Consider the following 21,671-nt stretch of genomic DNA (forward strand, 5'->3'; position numbering starts at 1 on the left):
GTGTTTGGTGAAACACTATTTGGGGAGTGCTAGTGGGGGTTCATTTTATTATTTCACCTGGAATCTAACCCACTCCAAGCTCCAGATATTTGTCTATATCCGTCAGAAAGAAAAGAATCAGAAAGAAGCATCCATCTTATTTCCCTGGTGCATTATTCAAGGTAACACAGCTACTGTAACAGACGAACTTCAAAATCTCATCAGCTTCACACAGTAATTATTTTCTCCTCAAACAGCAGTCGGACGCAAGTAAAATCGCCCAGGAATCTTTGAAAAACACTCCTGCGCCCCACTCCCAGGAGTTCTGATTTGATTGTTCTGGAGTAGGGCCAAGCTTTAGGCATTTCTTTTTTTTTTTTTTTTTTTAAAGCTCCTGCAGGATTCTAATGCATAGCCAAGAGATTATAAGGACTTCCTTATCTGCCCATTTAGATCTCTGAGCTAGCTTCTGAGGGGCCTGTCTGTGTTGGAAAAGCTTCCTAGATTACCCACCAATATAATGTTGTTTCCAAGGTTCAATGAGGGGGGCGGGGGCGAGAGATTCTTTGTAGAGCAAAAACGATTATTTAACCAAAACTAGCATCTGTACTGCATGAGTCTCCCAGTCAATTCAGTGTCATGAGATGTGCCCTGTTGGGTTGATATACTCAGACTTTATCCTTCCTGGTGCTGCTTCTGAAACCTTCCCATTACGATTTCCAATTGTACCAGAACATCACCTACTATTTATTGATCCATTAAATATTTACTGTTAGGGGCAGTAAAGGGTAGTGTTTGGCAGCACTGGTTCTGGAGCCACACGGTTTGAATACTGGATTCACCACTCACTAGCTGTGGGAACTTGGGTAAGTTGCTTAACCTCTCTGCCTCAGTTTCCTCATCTGTAAAATGCAGAGAATAATCCTATTTTACCAAGTGCTGTGAGAATTAAACAAGTAAATCCATGGAGAGGTCTAAAATAGTGACTGGCATGTATTAAGTTTTCAAAACGTGTTGGCTAATATTATTAATTATTTTTATTATTTTCAAGTACAAGTCTCTGTGGTAGGCTTCAAGGGGCACAGAAAAGATGAAGGTTATGCCCCTGCCTTCAAGGAATTCACAACTGGGCGTGGGAGGCAGGTGAATTATGACAGGTGAGACTGGGCTTTCACACCATTGTGTGCAAAATTCTCAGAGGGTCTGCAGGGTCGTGTGCAAGGGCAGGACAGGAGGGCTTCCTTGAACAGGTGCCACTAGGTCCAGACCTTAAAGGTAAGATTAGACCTAAGGTCTCAGTCACTTGCTACCGAAGTGACATGGAAGAAAAGAAAGAGTGAGTCGAAAACATAACTGTTGACGTCTGCAAGGAGACATTTCTTTGCAGTCGAGTTGGGCAACTGCCCAGGGTAAAGCTACCCCCTCCTCCAAGGCAGAGACCCAGGCCTGCAGCATCCCCTCCATGCCTGGGCTTGTGCCCACTTAAGGGCACTCCCAAGGCACGGCTCAGCAGCAAGCTTGGGCCTTTGCAGTGGGACAGAGAGGCCTGTGGTGTTCCACGGTGTGGTTGCAGAAGTGTGGGCAGGTCAGCGCACCAGAGGCGGGGGCACAGCAGAAGGGAGGCAGGAACTGTTCCGGGACTTTCACAGGCACAGAAATTCCAGGCCCGGCCTCCGTCTGAGCCCCTTCAGGATATCCTGTCATTCGGCCAGGATATATATATATATACACCATTTAGCGTGGCCTATTTCACCAAGACCCCTGGATTTGACATTTTTTCCTATCTAGAGGCAGGTTTCACCTTTCTTCTGGTTCAACCCAAGAAAAGGAAAGGATTTCAAAGTAAACACTGAAATGAGAAAGAGTTCACTGGGAGTCGAGTTCAGCAAACTAAGTTAAAATACCTAAATCATCCTGACAGGTGCCTGGCCCAGAGAAGGAGCAAATATTTCCTCATCATGCTACAACGTTTCAGGATTTTTTTTCTCGGATTGGTTGTACAAAATTTCTTCTCCCCAACTGAAACCACAGGGCAGGTAAGATGAGACTTTCCTATTTTTAATTGGCTAATTTTCATGATGTGATCAAAAGCCTTTTGTTTGCCTATATTGTCGTGGGTAAAAAGTACTCTCTGGACTTTATAAAATAAAGAGAAAACTTGTAGAGATTCTAACAGTGATGAAGCATCTTTCAGAAGGGGTGCTGGCCCAGTTGTTTCTATTCCTATGCTAAAACACCAGTTGGGATCTCTAATTTTAGTGCTGACATTCCTCTTTCCATTATAAATTTTGGTATCCTGATTTTTGTTTGTTTTAATAGTCTCATTATTGTGAATATCTATCATCCCATCTTTCTGACTGGAGAAAACAACTATGGTTGTGCAAAGATGGGTGTAGGGAGTTCCAGGGTGGATGATATATCACTGAAAAATACAAGTATCGGAAATATTTACAAAACTCATCCCCTCTGCCTTCCACAGAGCTGTGGTGAAAGTACCAGGGCAGTCTTATCAGTAGCCTTGGTGAAGTATGTCAGCACCTTGAACTCTCAAGCAAACGCACACAAGTTACCGTCACAGAGTGAGGTCAGCTATCAGCGAGCCCTAATCGGGGGTGATTTATTTAAAATGTATTTCACAATATATGATTTCTGATCTATTAAGAGCAAATCTTAAACATGATTCTGCACCTGGGCCAGGCAAGTTTTTACCAACACCAATTTGACTCCAGTTGGCTGTACTCTGATAATGCTTTCACGAAAACATGGGAAGATGGCCTTGTGGCTAAACATTCCAGCTCTGAAGTTAGGTAGGGGTGAATTTGAAATGTGGCTTTCATTTGTCCGTTTAACTCATATTTCTGAGGATCGATCATGGTGCTCCACAGCTTACTAGCTGTTCGACTTTGAGCAAGTTGTTTAATCTCTCTCCAAGTTTCAGTTTCTCCACTGACAGTGTTCCACAAATGGTAGTAATTATTATCACCATCATCACCATCATCATCACTGAGTGCTTACATTAGTGCAGAAATCAGGTCTTGAGCAGTGCTTAAGTTGAATTTACTTTTTAGAGGGGATAAGTTTATAAATACTGTAAAAGAGGTAGAATGAGTCTTTCCATTTGAAAAGGGCAATTTGAAGGTCAAGGGATTTCTTAAGAAGAGAGTTTTAAATCTGGCCCAGTAAGAAAGAAAAGACAAGGTAATGTAAACCCCACACGCTTATCCCAAATGGGAAACTCTAATGTAGAGAAAAGCCTGCTTTAAAAAAAATGTAGAGGTGACATGACAATTAAAGGAGGTTGATTCAAACTGTATCTAAGTGCAGCTTTTGTTATTAGACCACAAAGAACATTCTGTGCTATTTTGGTTCATAATGATCACCAAATGAAAACTACCAGTAAAAACAGAGATTTCATTTTCCTATTTGCCACTCAGGTGCATAGAAGATAAAGGGCTAATCAGGGAATAACAAGACCAGTGACTTACAGGGTGACCCCGAGCAAGTCACTGCAACATCCCTCACCTCTGTTTTCTCCCCTCTAAAATGAGGAAGGTGATTCCTGTCCTCGTTAGCTTTAGAGTGGTGAAGATCAAATGAGAGAATGACTTTGGAAGTATGCATAACCACAAATCGTTCTGTAAATGTAAAGTTTCTTCCTATGCAGACTTTACATATTTCAATAAAGTTAGAAGTAGTGGTGACATTTCCACACGCCTAACCTAGCACTGGGCCCATGGGACGAGCTGTGGGATCACACAGAAGTGTGAGACATGATCTTCCCTATCAAGGAGTCTCTAAATGGACAGCAAAGACCAACAAAATGTGCTCCACTGAGTCAACCACAGAAGTTAAAAAGTAGAAGTTGAGAAAAGGGCAAGAGATGAGTGTGGTTTTGTGGAAGAGGTGGACTTAAACAGGGCCCTGAAGGATGTGGTTTGGGAGGCCCAGGGGAGCGGAGAGAATATGCCAGTCAGGAGAGGCAACAGGCAAAGCAGAGAGGGGGGTGAATAAGAGTTACAGGAACTAGCATTTACCACCTATGACAGTCCAGACATTGTGCCAGGTAATTTGCACCTGTTACAGGTCTCAATAACCTCGAGAGTGGTTATTAATATCTTCCCTTTACAGGATAAGGAATTCACTCAAGATTGTACATTTAGCAAGATATAGAGCTTGACCTCAAATTTAGGTCGTTTGACCCCCAAGTTCAGTCTCTCTTCATTACACAGGGTTGCTTCCTCTCAAGTTTGATGGGGAAATTAAGGAAACTTGAGAAAAGATCAGCCTCCCACATTGATTTCCTAAAGACAGGGTCAAATTTGGTCTGGATCATTTATTTTAGCAGTTAACTCTCTGCCACCTTATGTTGCTAAGTAACTGTATCTAGTAGTCTGTCTGATTTCCTCAATTCGTTCATTAATCAACAACTATTCACTGAGCACTACTATGTGTCAGACACTATTCTAGGGGCTTAGGGTTCAGTGATGGACAAAACAGAAAGAGATCACTGCTCTCCTGGAGCCTACCTTCTAGCTGGATTGTAATCTAGAGATTGCAAAAACCTTTGGTACAGGAACTGTATCCCCACAGCATTTGGCACCATGCTGGCCCCAGAGCAGATACTCCTGTGGAATCAATGATGGAAGAGTATCCTTGAGACCTATTGATCTATGACCAGTTGACCTTGAATAATCTTCTTTACCAAGTTTCCATTTGAACGTGTATTCTGCAAGATACTTCAGGTTTCCATTTGGATATATGTGTGCAATGACATTACCTTACCTTGCTGGACTCCAGACTCCAGATCAGGGATGGCAAATGTGTAGTACAAACAATGCCCCTTCCCCAACCCACAGCCATGCAGACAGTGCTTGCTGATCCCAACACTCTGTCCAGATAAGGCTGAAAGCAGCAAGCAAGTCATGACCAATCAACCTCATTGCCATCCCAGACATCCCACTGAATTGAAGCCCATGGAGAAGATTGGCCAAGCTAGATATTTTGCAAGGCTCTGACAGTGGGAAATGATATATATTTTTTTATGTTTGCACAGGCAAAAAGATGCGATAAGAAGTCTCTTCTAACAATTAGGACCCAATGCCGATCCTGCTCGCTCAACTTTGAAGTCAAGTGCCCGGACGGTTACACCAAGATTACCAATGGCTCTGTAGGGGTTCGAGATTGCAGGTACTGATTACGAGAAAATAAGTGTGCTCCAATCCTGAAACTCAAGGAACTGTGAATCCAAACTGAAACTCCCTATCTCAAAACTGCAAAGCATTTCCATGGCTTTTCTCTTGCTCTAAGACAACAATGGGCCCAAACTTAGGTAACTCACAATTTATGAACTTGAGTCTAAATCATATATTATTATCAATTCACATTTTAATACAAAACTGACTACATTGCATTGCGCATAAACATTCTCCCTTTATCTTGCCCATCTTTACTTTGAAAATCTGGGTTTTGTTTCATTTAGAAAATGTTGTAGTCTTGAACATGTTAAGTCTTGGGTCTGGTAGTCATCTCACTAACTAGCTGTCGATTCTGATAGTAATTGGAACCCAAAGAAGGAGGACAAATGAATTACAGCATGATTGCATTTTATGTAACTTTGCATTCTTAAAGACTGCTTAGAATTCAAAACTCTTGTAATTCAAGGCTAATCCTGGCAAAGGATGACAAACAGTTCTGCTCACCAGCTAATGAAAGCAGCCATGAAGTTCAACTGCAAATGCAATTTTGTATTTAGTCAGTCTACTAATTTAGAAATTAGACGGTACTCAATGAGTTTGTTTTTAATTCAGGGCTGAAGGATTAGTATTATTTTTTATTTTGAAATGAAATGAAACCTTAACAGTGTTATATCACAATATTTTAAATTTACATTTGCTTAATGTGACCACACTATATTATAAAACCCAAATCATCATTTTTAGTAAAAGTTTCCCAGCATTAACTGGCCTAAAATTAGTAAACATATGCAGCAGTTAACACTCAATGACCAAAGTAGGTACACATTGGTAACCCATTTCAATTTATATTAGAATAATATCATAAAGATTTAGGGTAAAAAGTTAAAATTATATGGCTACTTCACTGGGAACTTTCTGTGCTGGCTACTTTTTTGTTCAAGGCCAAAATAGGCCTTTGGTTATATCCCATCCACCCCCGACACACACACACTCACACACACATGCACACACACACAATAGAATTTTTGCATTCATGCTCTATTTTAGAATTGAAGACTTTGATCTGTCATTCATCTCTGCTAGAACAAACTCAGATTGGTTCTTCGGTTTTGTTTTATGTTTTGGGTTTTTTTTTTAAACCACTTTATTGAGGTATTATGACATGCAAAAAGCTGTATATATTTAATGTATACAACTTGATGAGTTTGGAGATAAGTATATACCCATGAAATCATTATCTCCAAAAGTTTCCTTCTTCCCTCTTTTTTGTGTGTGATAAGACTGCTTGGCTGGGCACAGTGGCTCATGCCTATAATCCCAACAGTTTGGGAAGCTGAGGTAGAATGATTGCTTGAGGCCAGGAGTTCAAGATCAGCCTGGGCAACATAGCAAGACCCTGTCTCTGCAAAATAATAATAATAATTTAAAAATTATCCAGGGATGGTGATGTGCACCTGTAGTCCCAGCTACTCAGGAGACTGAGTGAGGTAGGAGGATCACTTGAGCCCAGGAGTTCAAGGCTGCAGTGAGCTATGATCATGCCACTGCACTCCAGTCTGGGTAACAGAGCAAGACCATGTTTCTAAAAAGAATAGCTTTCTTTTAAAGAAACAATACTTAACATAAGATCCAGCCTCCTAGCAAATTTTTAAGCATATATTACATTATTCTTTACTATAGGCACTACGCTATACAGTAAATCTCTAGGACATTTTCATCTTACATAAAACATACACTTTGTACCTTTGACCAACACTTTCCCATTTCCCATCCTTCCGACCCTTGGCAACCATTATTCCACTCTCTGCTGCCATGAGTTTGAGTATTTAGATTCCTTATATAAGTGGGATCATACAGTGTTTGTCCTTCTGTGTCTAGCTTATTTCTCCTCACACAACGTCCTCCAGGTTCGTCCATATTGTCACAAAATGCAAGATTTCCTTCTTTGCAAAGGCAATGAATAATATTTCATTGTATGTACATACCACATTTTCTTTAGCCATTTATCCATTGGTGGATGTTTAGATTGCTTCCATGTCTTGGCTGTTATGAACAATGCTGCAATGAACATGGGAGTGCAGATACCTCTTTGAGATTCTGATTTCAATTTTTTTGGATATGATACTTTTATTTTTAATTTTTTGAAGAACCTCCATACTGTTTTCCATAGTGGCTACACCAATTTACATTCCTATCAATGGTGCACAAGGATTTCCTTTTCTCTACATCCTCACCAGAAGTGGTCTTTTGTTTGTTTGTTTTTTATGATAGTCATCCTAATAAGTGTGAGGTGATATCTCGTTGTGGTTTTGATTTGCCTTTTCCTGATGATTAGTGATGTTGAGCACATTTTTATATACCTGTTGGCCACATACAGGTGCCAAAATTAGTTTCTGAGGAGATGTTTGGTTCTCCCTTGGGCTCTCCCTCTGCCCACCTTTGTGAAGAGATAGATGTCAATGCCAGTATACTAAACGTTTCAAAAAAAAACCAAAAACCTCAGCTCTATCCCCACCTTGACTGTCCATAAAGCACGTGGCTCTGCTGTTAACCAGCTATGTACATTTCAGGGACTGGTTTGGGAGGACAACCTTGAACTCACCATCACACTATTCTTAACAGCCCATTTGAACAAAACAATATTCACGGAGGATTGTCTCTAGATGCACTAAATTCTAATCCTGGAATAAGCCATAGCCACAGAGATCCCTATACATAGACAATGGCGTTTAGCCTCCATAGAATTGCTATTCCAGAACTGTACCTCAGCCAGTACTAGAAACTGTTATAAGGAAGTCATCATTATAACTTCTAGTAGGATATTGTGGTGAATATTGCTGGCTACATTACACCACCTCTGCCACAGAAATTTCTACATCTACAGTATCTGCAGTAAATATGCTAATCCTGAGCAATAGGTTTGTTTTAAATCCACAGATCCTGTGCACCATGTAACTCATGGCCTTTCCCTTCTTGCATTGACTGCTAGGACACTCACTGACCAGTTTGAGGCCCACCTCTGGCATGACCCTAGGACCTAATATCATTTATTTCATCTACTAACTTCACTTCTAATATCACTTTAAATATTTACCCCCTATTTTCCTTGTTTCCTGACTTTTTTCATCCATTTCTTATAATTAAATATAATGCATAATTAAGTTTTATTCTACCTAGAAAAGCAAACGTGTTCAATCTATATTTTTTAATGATATTAACACCTAAATAAAAATCTAGGACAATTCTACCACTTAGAGTTAACTGCATTGTTCTTGTCATGTGTTAATGTCCTCTCTTTACCTTCCAAGGTACACCTTTGAGGTCAGGACATACTCTGTGTCTCTTCCCGGATGCCGCCATATTTGTAGGAAGGAATATCTCCAACCTCAATGTTGCCCAGGCCACTGGGGTCCAGACTGCATGGGTAAGTGATACGACACTTAGACTTTGAGACTTGCTTCTCAATGTCCCATTTCACAGAAAACAGAGATGAAGGAAGCCCTATAAAAGGAAAATATAAGCATCCTTTTCTAGAAATTTCTGTTCCAGTCTATATGTAAAAAAACTTTCTTGCTCTGTCAGCTTTTATGAAGAAATATGCTTTACTGCAGTTAGAGCTCTCTCTTTAAGAGCATTCCTTTATAAGTCAGAAAAACGGACAATTGAAAGAATATCCATTTTTATTTTTTTAAAAAAAGGCAACTGGCCAAAGAGAAGAAGTAAAAAGCTGGGCTATTATAACCTCAGATACATTTTTTTTTAAGAAGAAATGTTATTACAACATCTCAAAGACTGTAGTTTCTGTTTGACAACCAAAATAATTATTAAAAATTCTAAAATTTTAAGTCTTAGAATGGAATATTGCAATCTATAATGGTGGCCTTAAGACACATTAGTATAAAGAAACTGTAAAGTTAACTGTTCAAAGTTATATGCAAATACATATACACATAAAAATTAATTCTGACCAGATTTTCCTGTAAGAAAACTGCTAGCAAAGTCTGAATCAGTGGTATCGTTGGACTTCTGTGATCAAGCATAGCATTTGATACCTGAAATTGAACTTTAATCCTGATTGTAGAGGTTAACACTCAAATAGTGACTGAGTTCTTGCTGCCATATGCAAATTATGTAAAATCTCTCTCTCCTTTTTTTTGGTAGTCAAAAACCAGGAGGGCAAAAGAACACAGGGCCTGGGACCAGAAGTTTTAGGTGTGAACTTAGTTCCATCACTTACTGGTTTGTGCAAATGACTTCCTGCTTACTCCTTAGACTCCTCATCTTTCAAACAGGGGTAAAAAGTCCTTCTTTATAAAACTGTAGTAGAGATTTTAAAATGTTAGTCTAGGTGATAGGACTTGGCAAAGTGAATGACACAAAGAAGGCACTTCATAAACGTTTAATGAATAAATGAGTGAGTGGATCACAGCCACACTAGACCTCTGATAATGAAAGGCAAATAAAATGAGCCCTTTTTAACAGTGGGTAACTCTTAAAAGGTCAGCAGGCAAAGAGAGTCCAAAATCTTTAGCGGGTTTCATGCCATCACGCTGTGCTATGTGCACACAAAGCTGGCAAGGTTCAAATCTACAATCAAGAGTCAGAAAGAATTATTTGACTGCTCAAGCATTTCTTTCAAAGAGGTCTCAAAGCCAGAGAAGCAAAACATGTAAAAATGGAGACCTGGATATTATTTCTTCTGTCCTTTCACTGGGGCAAAAGGATACTTCCCTTTATCCTCATCTTCCAAACATACTAAATGTCTTGAAAGGCTTCCTTCCTTTGGCTCAGGAAAAAGATAAATACTCCACTTAGCTGTGTGTTTCACCTCTCACATTTTGTGGTGATGACAAGCAAGACCTTGACTACCACGTTACATTTCCGCAAGGATAAGGCCATTGCAGAGCTGCTGACATGTGTCCATCCTTCTTTTGGAGGAAACACATTCCCAAGCTCTGGAACGGCCTTGTTTTCAAAGCAAATGGAACATCCACTTCCTTTGTAATGCATTGAAAAATACATTCACACCCAATACCTCTGGGTTATGTTGAAAATCATTTTCATAGTATCTTACTCAAATTAGGAAATAACTCTATGATCATAGTGAAAACTTAGAAAATGCAGAAAAGCACAATGAAAAAAAAAAAAACCATCATCTTCTAAAATTAGGAGTAAGACATGAGTTCTCACTTGGAGGAAAAAAATATCATCCTGACATAAGGAAGGTGTTTCTACCCAAATTTAACCCACTTCTCCCTAATTAAAATTTGAACTGCTTTATCAAATGTGCATATGGAGGTCTTTTCTCATTAGCACAAAAACATATTTTTAACTTTGCAACTTAATCCCATTTGAACAGCTAATATTCTGTTTGAGATGAAAGAGATTTTTTTATTTGAACATCCCTGCTCTTTTTACTCTTCCATGAACATTAATGGATTTGTGCAACAACTCAAAGTAATAGAAAAACAAATGTGTGCAAAGGGGTTACACCCAAACTCAATTGTGACCAAAATAATCTGGTTATTTCAAAGAGAAATGGTCTTGATTTTTCTTTTTCAGGTCAATGTCATCAAATTATTCACATTTTTTTTGGAATCATGTTATTTGCATTTCCAGACCCCTTTTCCTTTCTCACTGCATGTTCCTTGCCATTCACTGCCCAGGTTGCAAATAATGGACTATATGCATTTGAAACCATTCTTTTAGGCGTGTTGCTTTGAGTGACAAATGATGCTGAGTTCACATAAATAAGAATATATTTCACTTCAGTTTCCCAGGCAGACAATTCCAACCAGAGCTATAAATGGAATACAGGACATATTTTCTGCCTAGCACTGTGCACCAAGTTCTTAAACAAAGGTGATGACGTGGAATAAGCACCTCTAGAGTTTCTTGGCAGATAAAGTTACAGGGAAGTCCTTGGCCTCTTGCTGGACAGGAAGTTTATTATCTTCCTTTAAAGAAACAGACCAGCTAATGATTTGCTGACAGCTTATAATGGTTAAACCTCCTGCGTGAGGAAAGTCAGGGCACAAGAGACCACCAGAGTAGCAGCGACCCAAGGGAAACGCGATAATGACCTAAAATAGTCTTATCAGCTGCTTGAGCCTCATGATGCATCAGAAATGTGCCCTTGTAGCAAATTCTATATTTCTTTTAAGCATGGTTGCTGAGAATGTCAATTTTATCATCTTTTTCCTTAATGGGGACCTGAGCTGATAGAAAATGATTTGAGAAGCAGGAAAGAAGTTTATACTTTTGCTTTTAAAATTGTATTTAAAAACCAAACAAGTAGTTTTTCATAAATTGTTAAAAGTTTATATAGGCCATAAAATGAGGACTCCCCACACCTCCAATACTCCTGCTATTCTTTTTCCAAAGTTCCCTCAAGGGTTGGCCAACTCATAAAAGTCAAGCATTCATTGAGTGCCTACTATATGCTGCCTATAATCACATACATAATAGGCGCTGCTCCTAATCACATATATGATAGGTCCCTACCCCCAAGGTGCTCACACACTACTGAGGGAGATGGATGCAAAAGCAGGTGAGGCATAATAATTGTACCTGTGAGCCCAGGTAAGGATACTGGGGCTTTGAGGAGTTTTGCAGCTTGGCCAGAGAGAACCAGCTAGTCAGTGCAGAGCCAGACTAGGAAACTAAGGCTATTACACTGCAAAGCCCTGGCTCTAAGTCATTACTCTCTCCTGCTTCCCAAAATATCTAGTCTTTCTATTTCATTTTGTATATTTCTATGGCCTGTCTTTAAATTCACTAATGTTTTCTATACATGATAATAAAATTCTTTACAATCAGTGATAAAGAAAACATCTTAGGAGCAGCCAAAAGGAAAAGACACTATGTCGAGAGGAACAAAGATAACAATGATGACAGATCTCTTGTTAGAAACAATATAAGTTAGAAGACAATGAAACAGCATCTTTCTCAGTGTTTAAACTGATGAAGCTTCCTCCTTCCTCTTCATCCTCACCTCCTGCTGCTCTTTAAGCAAAGAGCAAAATCTTTAACAAGGCCCTTCTTTAATGATTTGGCTGTTGTCAACTGTTGAGACCAGATCTAAACCAACTAGGCCATTCAGCATTAGGTTGCTTTGGGTAAATATTGGTAACATCTAGTAGGCGGAGTGATGAGAGCTCTAGGTCTTTTCCCATGACAACCGTTATCTCAGTGTGTAAACCAGTATTACCTGGTTGGTTGTCTGTTGAATCCACAACTCTCCCCTCACTAGACTTGTAGAACCATGGAAGTAGGAACTGGGTCTGTGTGTTCACCCATATATACCCAGGACCTTACATGGTGCCTGGTCCAAACAGGTGCCCAATAAGTTATTTTCTGAGTGTCATTAACTGTTATAGCACCAATCTGAATGAATAAAAACCAGAGAAGAAGAAGATATGCTCTGAATAATAACAACTACCATTTATTGAGCACCTAATATTTCCAGTCCCTACAAAAACCTGCCTAGAAGACAGCACTGTTCCAGCATACACTTGAACTGAATCTCGGAGCCAGGCATGAACCTTCCCAAAGGGAAAGCAAAGGGTTGAGCTGAGATTCAAACTCAGGACATTCTGATTGCCTGTCCCACCATAAGCTTCTCACATAACCACTGGCCAAGTTGGTGAGAGCAGCCCTAATCAACATCTTGTTTTTCCAAGTGACTTATAAATATTACCTATACATCAGCATGCCTTCTCCCTCCCTCGCCTCTCAAACATGTGTATTGTCTATGCTGTGGTCCTGGGCTACAGAGCTGCCTGATGAGATTGGATCGCAGTGAATGGTATCAGGGACTTGGGAGCCCCTGCCTGGGTTACAAGCCTGGTTCTGCCACTGCTATGGAAAGAAAGAGACCACAGACTCAAAGTAGGCAATTTAGAACATGTACTTTGCTAATATTCAGTATGCAGGGAAAAAACGGAAGGAGCCAGAGAGAAAACCGTCTACAGGTGGACAACATGACTCTTTCACCACTACAGCACCTGCAAGTTACAAATGTTCTTCTAAAGAGCTAGCCTAGTAGCTCCAGTGAGCCACCAGGGCCTCTTTCAGAGATCTGCCTCTCTCTGTACTTACATCTCTTTTTCGAACAGCTGCTGTGATGGTCTGAATGTTTGTGTCCCCCCCAAAATTAATATGTTGAAACCTTATCCTCAATGTGATGATATTAGGAGGTGAGGGCTTTGAGTGGCAATTAGATCATAAGAGTGGAGCCCTTATGAATGGATTAGTTAGTTCCCTTAGAAAAGAGGCCCCAGAGAGCTACCTCACCCCTTCCACCACATTTGTTCCTTTGTGCTTGTTTCCTCATCTAGAGAGTGGAGCTAAAAATAGGACTTAAATTCTGAGGATTGCTATGAGCAGCAAATACATGCCTCGTTTGGTAATTTTGTGGAAGGCACTTGCCTTGCTAACTTAAATTTGGAATAACATTTGGTCCTGCTGCCTTTACCTAAACACATTTCATGGTCACTACATGATTTCTTCTTGGTGCTTGCAGATTGCTTATTTCAACAGTCAGATTTCACCCAGTTCGCATAAAACCTATGTCAACTCAGCCCTCAAAGTGTAGAACAATCCCAAGTTTAAAAAGAAACAGATTATTTTTCATCCTCATCACAGTAGTACCTTAAACTTCTGTCATTTACCATTATTTTAAATTCTCTATTTGATTTTGAGCATTGCAACATCTGGCTTCTTAGCTAAATATCCCTCTGCCCCAACATGAAATATACTTCTTGGCACATAGTAAGTATTCTCTGGATGTTTAGTGGATGACTGTGAAATCCTCTAATAAATGTCTGTAAAAGCTCCAATTCGGGTCTAGCACAGCCCAGAAATGCAAAATCCATGCTTGTTTGGAATCAGCTTCCGAGTGAAATCTAGATTCCTTTTCTTACCTTGCCAAGCACTTCATTAATTGGCCCCAACCATCCTATTGTACCTCATCACCTACCCTCTACTCTCACACCCCAGCTCCCAAGCCCCAACCCCACCAAACTCTACCATTCCCAAAACAGGCCAGGCCCTTTTACAACTCTTAGGCTTGTACTTGCTATTCCCTCTTCCTGAAAAGCCCTTCCCTTTTAAGCATGGCCAACTCCTACTCTGCCTTCAAAACCCCAGCTAAGATGATTCCTCCTCTGATGTCTCTCAGATTCCCTAAGGCAGCATCAGTAGCTCCCTTCTTTGGACTCCCTCAATATGCTGTCTGGCACACCGATTAAGAGGCATGGCTTTAGAGTCATGCCAAGGGCTGAGCTAAATTCCCAGCTTTGCAACTTAGAAACTGTGAGACCTTGAGTGAGTTATATGACCTCCCTAAACTTCATCTGCTAATAAGCACCAACAGCAACTACCATGAGGAATGGGAATGATTTGATTAGATCATTGTCAAGTGTATAGAAAATGCTCAAGAAATGTTAGACAGTGTGATGACTCCTATTACAGCATGTGACCACACTGAGATTCCCCTGTTTACATGTCTCCCTCCCTATAAGACCCTAAATAATACCAACAGGCTCTGCAATTACTTCTTATCCCTGGCAACTAGCACACTAACTGGCTCATAGTAGGTGCTTAAATGCATCCTTGCAGAATGCTTGTGTCCAGTCATGGGTGAATGAATCTGAGCTGTTTGATTCCCTAGAGTGTCCAGGAGGAGCGGGGTCCCCCTGCAACGGCAGGGGCAGTTGTGCTGAAGGCATGGAAGGAAATGGGACTTGCTCCTGCCAAGTAAGTTCAGATATATGTTCTCTCTGCCCCTGATTCTGCTCCCCTTTTACGACACACACACTAGGTGGAGTCTCTAAGAGGTAGTGGTATTAATAAGAAGATTATGCAGGCCAGGCACAGTGGCTCACACTTGTAATCCCAGCACTTTGGGAGGCCAAGGCAGGAGAATCACTTGAGCCTAGAAGCTTGAGACCAGTCTGGACAACATAATGAGACCTCATCTCTACAAAAACTTTAAAAATTAGCCAGGCATAGTGGCATGTGCCTGTAGTCCCAGCTATTTAGGAAGCTGAGGCAGGAGGATCACTTGAGCCCAGGAGTTGGAGGCTGCAGTGAGCTATGATTATGCCACTGCACTCCAGCCTGGATGACAGAGAGAGACCTGTCTCTAAAAATAAAAATAATAAAAGTAATTTTTAAAGTATGCAATTTGCAGCAAAATGATCTCTCAGTGCCTAGGGGCCTTTAGGGGACTCAATTAACTGCTCAGTCTTAAGGATATCCACCTGCAAAATGGGTTTGAAACAGTGTCTATGTGATAACATTTGTTGAAAAAGTAAAATGAGATCATATATGTGAAAACCTTTTGTGAAACTATACAGAGCTATAGAAATTATTGTCATTGTTGCTATTAATAATCACCACTGTTAGCAGACTGCCCTTTGGTGCTATCCTCAGCATCCTTTGTGAACCACTGGGTCTGCCAATTGAAGATTTTCTTTGTCATCCCATGAAAGTGACTTTTTGCAAGTTTCAAGCCTTAGAAGAATTAAATAAAAGAAATGCTTCTGAAAGGGATTGGGCTCAACTGTCTTCAGAAATGCAAAACTTAAAGAGTTTTCCTTTCACCCCTGGGTGACAAGGCAGCTTTCTTCTCCAAATCATCAGACCCTTAGTAAAAAGTGGTACAGGGAATAATGTATGCATTCTAACATACAAAATGGCAAAGAATAAAGCAAAAATAGAAAGAAGGAGCTTTAGGAAAGGCACACAGGGGAGACATATTTCAGAAACAAACACTGACCACACCATCCGTTGGAAATCTAAGTGCTTCCTGGGTCACGTGGGTCACCTTGGGTCTAATGTTTTGCAGGACGGGTTTGGTGGAACAGCCTGTGAAACCTGTGCTGACGACAACTTATTCGGATCCAGCTGTTCCTCAGGTACGTCTGATTTTTGTGTAATCAGAGCATTTGTAAAGGTTGCAAGTCCCCAGAGAGATTATTACTTGAGCGGAAAACACCAAATGGTTCTATATAACCGCGTCTACACAGCAAAAACAAAAAGCTGACAACAAATCTGATGAAATGCCCTCATTTGAAAAGAGAGACATTGTTCCCCATGGTTCTCAGCACTTGCGGTCAGCTACTCAGCAGTGATGCTTTCTGGCATCCTCACAATTCCCTCTCCCCAGACTCCAGGATCCAACAGGCCCCTATTCCTTGCCCGCCCAGCTTTTCTCTGAGGTCTTCCTGGATCCTGGTCTCAGCATAGAGCCTAATTCTACCATGGGTCCCACCTAATTCTAATTTTTCCCTTCCTTTTGGGAAGGGAAATAATTGTGTGAGGTGGTCAGAAATTGGTCTGAGATTGGTGGTCCAAATGGAACAAACAAACCTGAGAATGGCGTGTCCACTTTCTTATTTTTGGTTGCCCCCAGAAGTCGACACTAAGACGGGCATTTGAGTTCAGTGGTTTATTTGGATGGTGATCCCAGGAAACACTAGGGTGTGGGGAAGCAGCAAGGGGGAAACAAAGGGTGTGTTATCCAGCCAGGTACCACGGCGGGCACCCTGGGGAGCTCTGTAGAACGTACATCTCAGAGTCATCTCGTCCAAGGGGCCAGGCAGCCACATGTGGTGCAGCATAATGGCTCCCCAAAGATGTCCACATCCAAATCCCTGGGACCTGGGAGTATGTTACCTTACATGGCCAAGGGGACTTAAGGTAGCAGATAGAATTAAGGTTGCTAATTAGCTGACCTTAAAATAAGAGATTATCCTGGAATATCTGGGTGGACCCAATGTAATCATAGGGTCCTTAAATGTGGAGGAGGTTAAGTAGAGACAGAGTGATGACATTTGGGAAAGATTCCACCAGCCATTGCTGGTTTTGAAGAAGGAAGGGGCCATGAACCAAGGCATGTGGGCAGCCCCTAGAGGCTGGAAAAGGCAAGGACACAGATTCTTCTGCAGAGCCTCCAAAAAGGAACCCAACCCTGCCAACACCTTGATTTTAGCACAGTGATTTTGGATTTTTAACCTCTGGAAATGTAAGACAATAAATTTGTGTTGTTTTATGACACTAAGTTTGTGGCCGTGTGTTCCAGCAGTGATAGGAAATGAATACACGAAGTCCTGGGGATAGAGTTGTTCCTTCCCTGGCACTTCCAGTGCCTGGTGAGCACTCGGGCAGAGCAGGCTCCTAAGGCTTGCACCAAACCCTCAGGCAAAGAGCTGTGGATGTGGGGATTCAGATGGAATGTTTGCAATCCTAGAGGCCTAAAGAATGTGGTTGTGATAGGGACCATGTTGGCCAGATCCACATCTCCCAGAAAAGGAATATACCTGGTGGCCTTTTTCCAGAAACACTATGGTTCCGGCTTTTATGGAAAAATTAAATTTGGTAGACACTGCTTTGATTCAAATGTTTTTTGCAAGAAAACCAGCGCACACACACATACACAACACACCCCCGTAAGTCTGCATACTCTGTGATAGATTTCATCTGCAGTAGCAGGGGCATTGCCTTGCTCTAATCCATAGGGTCTTTGAAGGCTGGAGCTGTTGTATCTTTCTCTCCAGTACCTTCTTTTTTTTTTTTCCTTTTCTTTTTTCTTTTTTTTTTTTTTCCTTTTCTTTTTCCTTTTTCTTTTTCTTTTTCTTTTTTTTTTTTTTTTTGAGACAAAGTCTCACTCTGTTGCCCAGGCTAAAGTGCAGTGGCATCATCATGGGAACCTAGGTAAGTTACTGTGGGAACCTAGGTAAGTTAATGAAGTGTACTCTCTGTTTTTGTCTTCATTTGTACAAATCAAAATAATATTGCGTCCTTTATGGAACATTTAAGGAAATAATCAGTGCACAGTAAATGTTAGCAATTATTACAATCACCTATTATTTCCTTAGTGTCCCCTAATCATAGGTGTTTCTTTGAGGGCAGGGTATTTAACCTCCCTAAGCCTTCCTCATCTATAAAACAGGAAAAGTAATACTTGCCTCATGGGGTTGACAACAGCACAAAGCTCTGAGTAGTATGTCACAAGCACTCAAGCAATGAGAGTAAGCACTAAGCGAGGACAAAAACAATCCAACAGTCAGCAAGTCAGCAATGAGTGAATGAATGAATGAATGAATGACTCAGAGACAGCCATCTCCCATTGACAAAGACGAGAGGAACTTGCAAACATTTTCAACCAGGCGTCCACTGGGTGCCAGTGTTGTTTCATCCAATGAGGTGTTGTCCAGGGAGGTGACAATTCTGCCTGTAAGTAGGACAGCTCTATTAGGTGCAGTTTATTTTTAACGCTGGCTGGAACCTGCAGCTGGAGCACCCTCCTACCAGACTGCTTATTGGTTTAGAGATGACGTCGAGCCGCACCAGCCAAAGGTTTTCATCTCTGCTGCCAATGCCCTAGCCTGTTCAGTGTCTACTCCCAGCTAGAGTGATTGCAAATCAATCCTACACAATGCGTCATTAATAAGGGTAGCTAGCATTTGCTGAGTGCCTCCTGTGTGCCAGGAAGTGTAAGAAGAGGCTTCTTTGGATCCTCACACAACTCTTCAAGAGGGAGGGTTCTCACTTTACAGATGAAGAAGCAGGGAGGTCACTCAAGGCCACACAACTATTATGGGGGCATAGGCAGGATCTGACCACAGGTGTCTGACTGCAGAGCCTGGGCCCCCAAGCACTGCCCCCTTCTGCCCCTGGTGAGCATCCACCAGGCATTATAACCCAGACAGGTGATGGGGATCCTCAGAGAGATCAGATTAGGTTCCCAGCCCCAAGAACCTGGAGATGCAGGAGACAAGTGTGATACAGTGTGCACAGCGCACAGGATGATGGAAACGCAGGTAGGGGAGCAGCTCGCTCTGCCAGGGGGCACGTCACAGGGGGCTGCGTGCACTGTCCCTCTGACCAGAATGGTCATGGCTTTCACTACTTTAAAGTCACACTGCCCACGTTTCACATGTCTCTAAAGCTTTGCTGAGGCTAGTTCACAAAGCACCGAGAGTTCTTTTTATGACCATCTGGGAAACCCTCTGCCACTCCTCCTTCCCAAGGACACGTTCTTGGCAGTGGCTGGCAGCCCAGCAATGCAACGTCAGAGGCTTCCAAAAGCTGCCTGTGCCAGGTCATTTAATCCAGTACAGAGGAAGACAGGTCGCAGGGAGAGGCTCAAGCCAGGAGGTGGGAATCTTACAGACAAGGACGACACTTGCAGTTAGCAAATGCATCAGGAGCAGAGACTGAGTTTCCCTTCGCCGGCCCTCCTATGCCCCTCCCCCTCCTCCACTGGCTGCATGACAGCACTTAGGACACGAATAGTCACTGTACCTCCTAGAGCCTGGCTTCCCACTGCGCTGTGAGCTCCTTGAATTGAGATATTGCCAATTACTCGCATCTGTATACCTAGTGCCTAGTACAGTGCCTGCTACTAGGTAGGAGCTGAGTAAGTATTTTTTATCTAAGTTGGATTGAATCTTCCCCTTTAAGCCCATAGGACATCCCTCTCCTTACCCCGGTTATCTCCATGACTAACTTGACTTCTCTCCAGGACTTGTCTGTCCCCAAAAGCTACAGCCATAGGTGAACATCAAAGAGCTTTGCTAAAGTAGAAACAATGGCAACCGAATTTTTGAAGAGGGGATGACACTTGCAAAGCCAATGTAATTCTTCAGTTATTCGAGTGAGTACCTGAGTCAGTCACCTCCTATCCCATTTTTCATATGTGATACAGAAATAATAATGATACTTGCCTCAAAGGGTGTGATGAGCATTAAATTAGGTCAGGATACAAAGCACTTGGCAAAATGCCTGATAGACAGTAAGCGCTCAATAAAGGCAAGTGTAGGGCCTCAGGTGCAAAATTTAAGGAGGCGTTAGTCATCAAGAAAAATAACTGTATTAGTGCCCTAGGGCTGCTGTAACAGCGCACTACAAAGTAGGAGACTGAAAACAACAGGAACTTACTGTCTCAGTTCTGGAAGCTGGAAGTCAAGTTGTTGGCAGGGCCATGCTCCTTTCAAAGATCCTAGAAGAGGATCCTTCCTTGCCTCTTCCAGCCGTGGTAGCTCCAGATGTTCCCTGGCTGTGGCATCATCACTCTAATCTCTGCCTCCATCTTCACATGGCTTCTTCCCCTTGTATGTCTGCATCTTCTCCCCTTCGTATTGGGACACTAGTCATGTTGGATTAAGGGCTCAGCCTACCCCAGTATGACCTCATCTCAACTAATTACCTCTGCAATGGCCCTATTTCCAAATAGGGACATTCTGAGGTACTGGGGATTGGGACTCCAACATATTCTTTTTTTCTTTTCTTTTTTATTTTTTTGAGACAGGGTCTCTCTGTGTCACCCAGACTAGAGTGCAGTGGCATCATTATAGCTCACTGCAACCTCAAACTCCTGGGCTCAAGCAATGCTCCTGCCTCAGCCTCCCAAGTAGCTGGGACTACATTTACAGGTGCACCACCACACCTAACTAATTTTTTCTATTTTTAGTAGAAACGGGGTCTCGCTCTTGCTCAGGATGGTCTTGAACTCCCGAGCTCAAGCAATCCTCCCACCTTGGCCTCCCAGAGTGCTAGGATTACAGGCGTGAGCCATAGTGCCCGGCCAGGACTCCAACTTATTCTTCTGGAGGCCAAAACTCAACCCATAACAATAATACCTTTAAAATATGGAACAAAACATGAAAATAAAGACAGGATTCAATTCTGCACTTGCACTCCCCTGCTTATTCTCCTCACCCTAATCTCAGGCCTGCCAGATGCTGTCTTTATCTGAAAGTTAGTCATGAGGGTGATGACACTGTTACAGGGCGCTGTAAAAGGTGTGTGGGGAATGCAAGGTGGGAGAAAGGCCTTCCAAGGGGTTCCAATCTAACAGTGGAGAAAAATTCGCAGATTGAGAAAGAAAAAAGCAGTCCTGACAACTGTCAGCTGGTCGCTGGCCTAGTTGCTGCCAGTAGGCTCTGGTGTCCCCTGTTGAGCGTAAAGAATTTCACGGAATACCACCATCAGATAGAAACTGGCTATAGCCATGGTGGAACAAAACAAAAACCAGGCCATTGCATAATTACGTCTGAACAGAGAATAAACAACAACGGACAACCACAAAAATGGCCCAACAGCTGCCTCTCCAGGCTGACATGAGTGCCTCTTCTTCCCTGACGGCTCACCCTTGCTGCCCACTGGTGTGTTCCTGGTGGTCGCTGGCTGTCAGTCATCGACAAAATTGATAGTTGCAGTGGGATGCAACAGTGGGCAAGGTGTAAAGAAAGTGCCGCTGCAGCCCAGAGGAGCGCAGGTTCTGCTTGGGGACCACTGAGGTGGTACCACAGAAGTGGGGGCTTCGGCTGGCCTTGAAGGATGAGGAGGATTTCAAGTGGCACACAAAAGGGAGCACAGCAGAGGCAAAAGCATGGAGGTGGGAAAGTGCAAGATGCCTCTCCGGCGACTGCCACCTGGCACGGTCTTCCTAGGCCAGCCCCAACCCATCTCTTCCTGGTCCACTCC

General features: G+C 42.1%; 1 protein-coding gene across 1 annotated transcript in view; it reads left to right on the forward strand.

Annotated features, from left to right (window-relative positions):
- Positions 1 to 1,762: 1,762 nt before the first annotated feature.
- Positions 1,763 to 21,671, forward strand: part of STAB2 (stabilin 2) — a 146,691-nt gene continuing 126,782 nt past the window's right edge. The window contains exons 1-5 of the mRNA XM_069490760.1: positions 1,763 to 2,015; positions 5,033 to 5,166; positions 8,483 to 8,598; positions 14,848 to 14,933; positions 16,027 to 16,096. Of these exons, the coding sequence (XP_069346861.1) occupies positions 1,938 to 2,015; positions 5,033 to 5,166; positions 8,483 to 8,598; positions 14,848 to 14,933; positions 16,027 to 16,096 (484 nt within the window). The 5' untranslated portion in view covers positions 1,763 to 1,937. The remainder of the gene's footprint in view (positions 2,016 to 5,032; positions 5,167 to 8,482; positions 8,599 to 14,847; positions 14,934 to 16,026; positions 16,097 to 21,671) is intronic.

The sequence above is a fragment of the Eulemur rufifrons genome, chromosome 16 (genome assembly GCF_041146395.1).
Source record: "Eulemur rufifrons isolate Redbay chromosome 16, OSU_ERuf_1, whole genome shotgun sequence".
NCBI classification, from domain to species: Eukaryota; Metazoa; Chordata; class Mammalia; order Primates; family Lemuridae; genus Eulemur; species Eulemur rufifrons.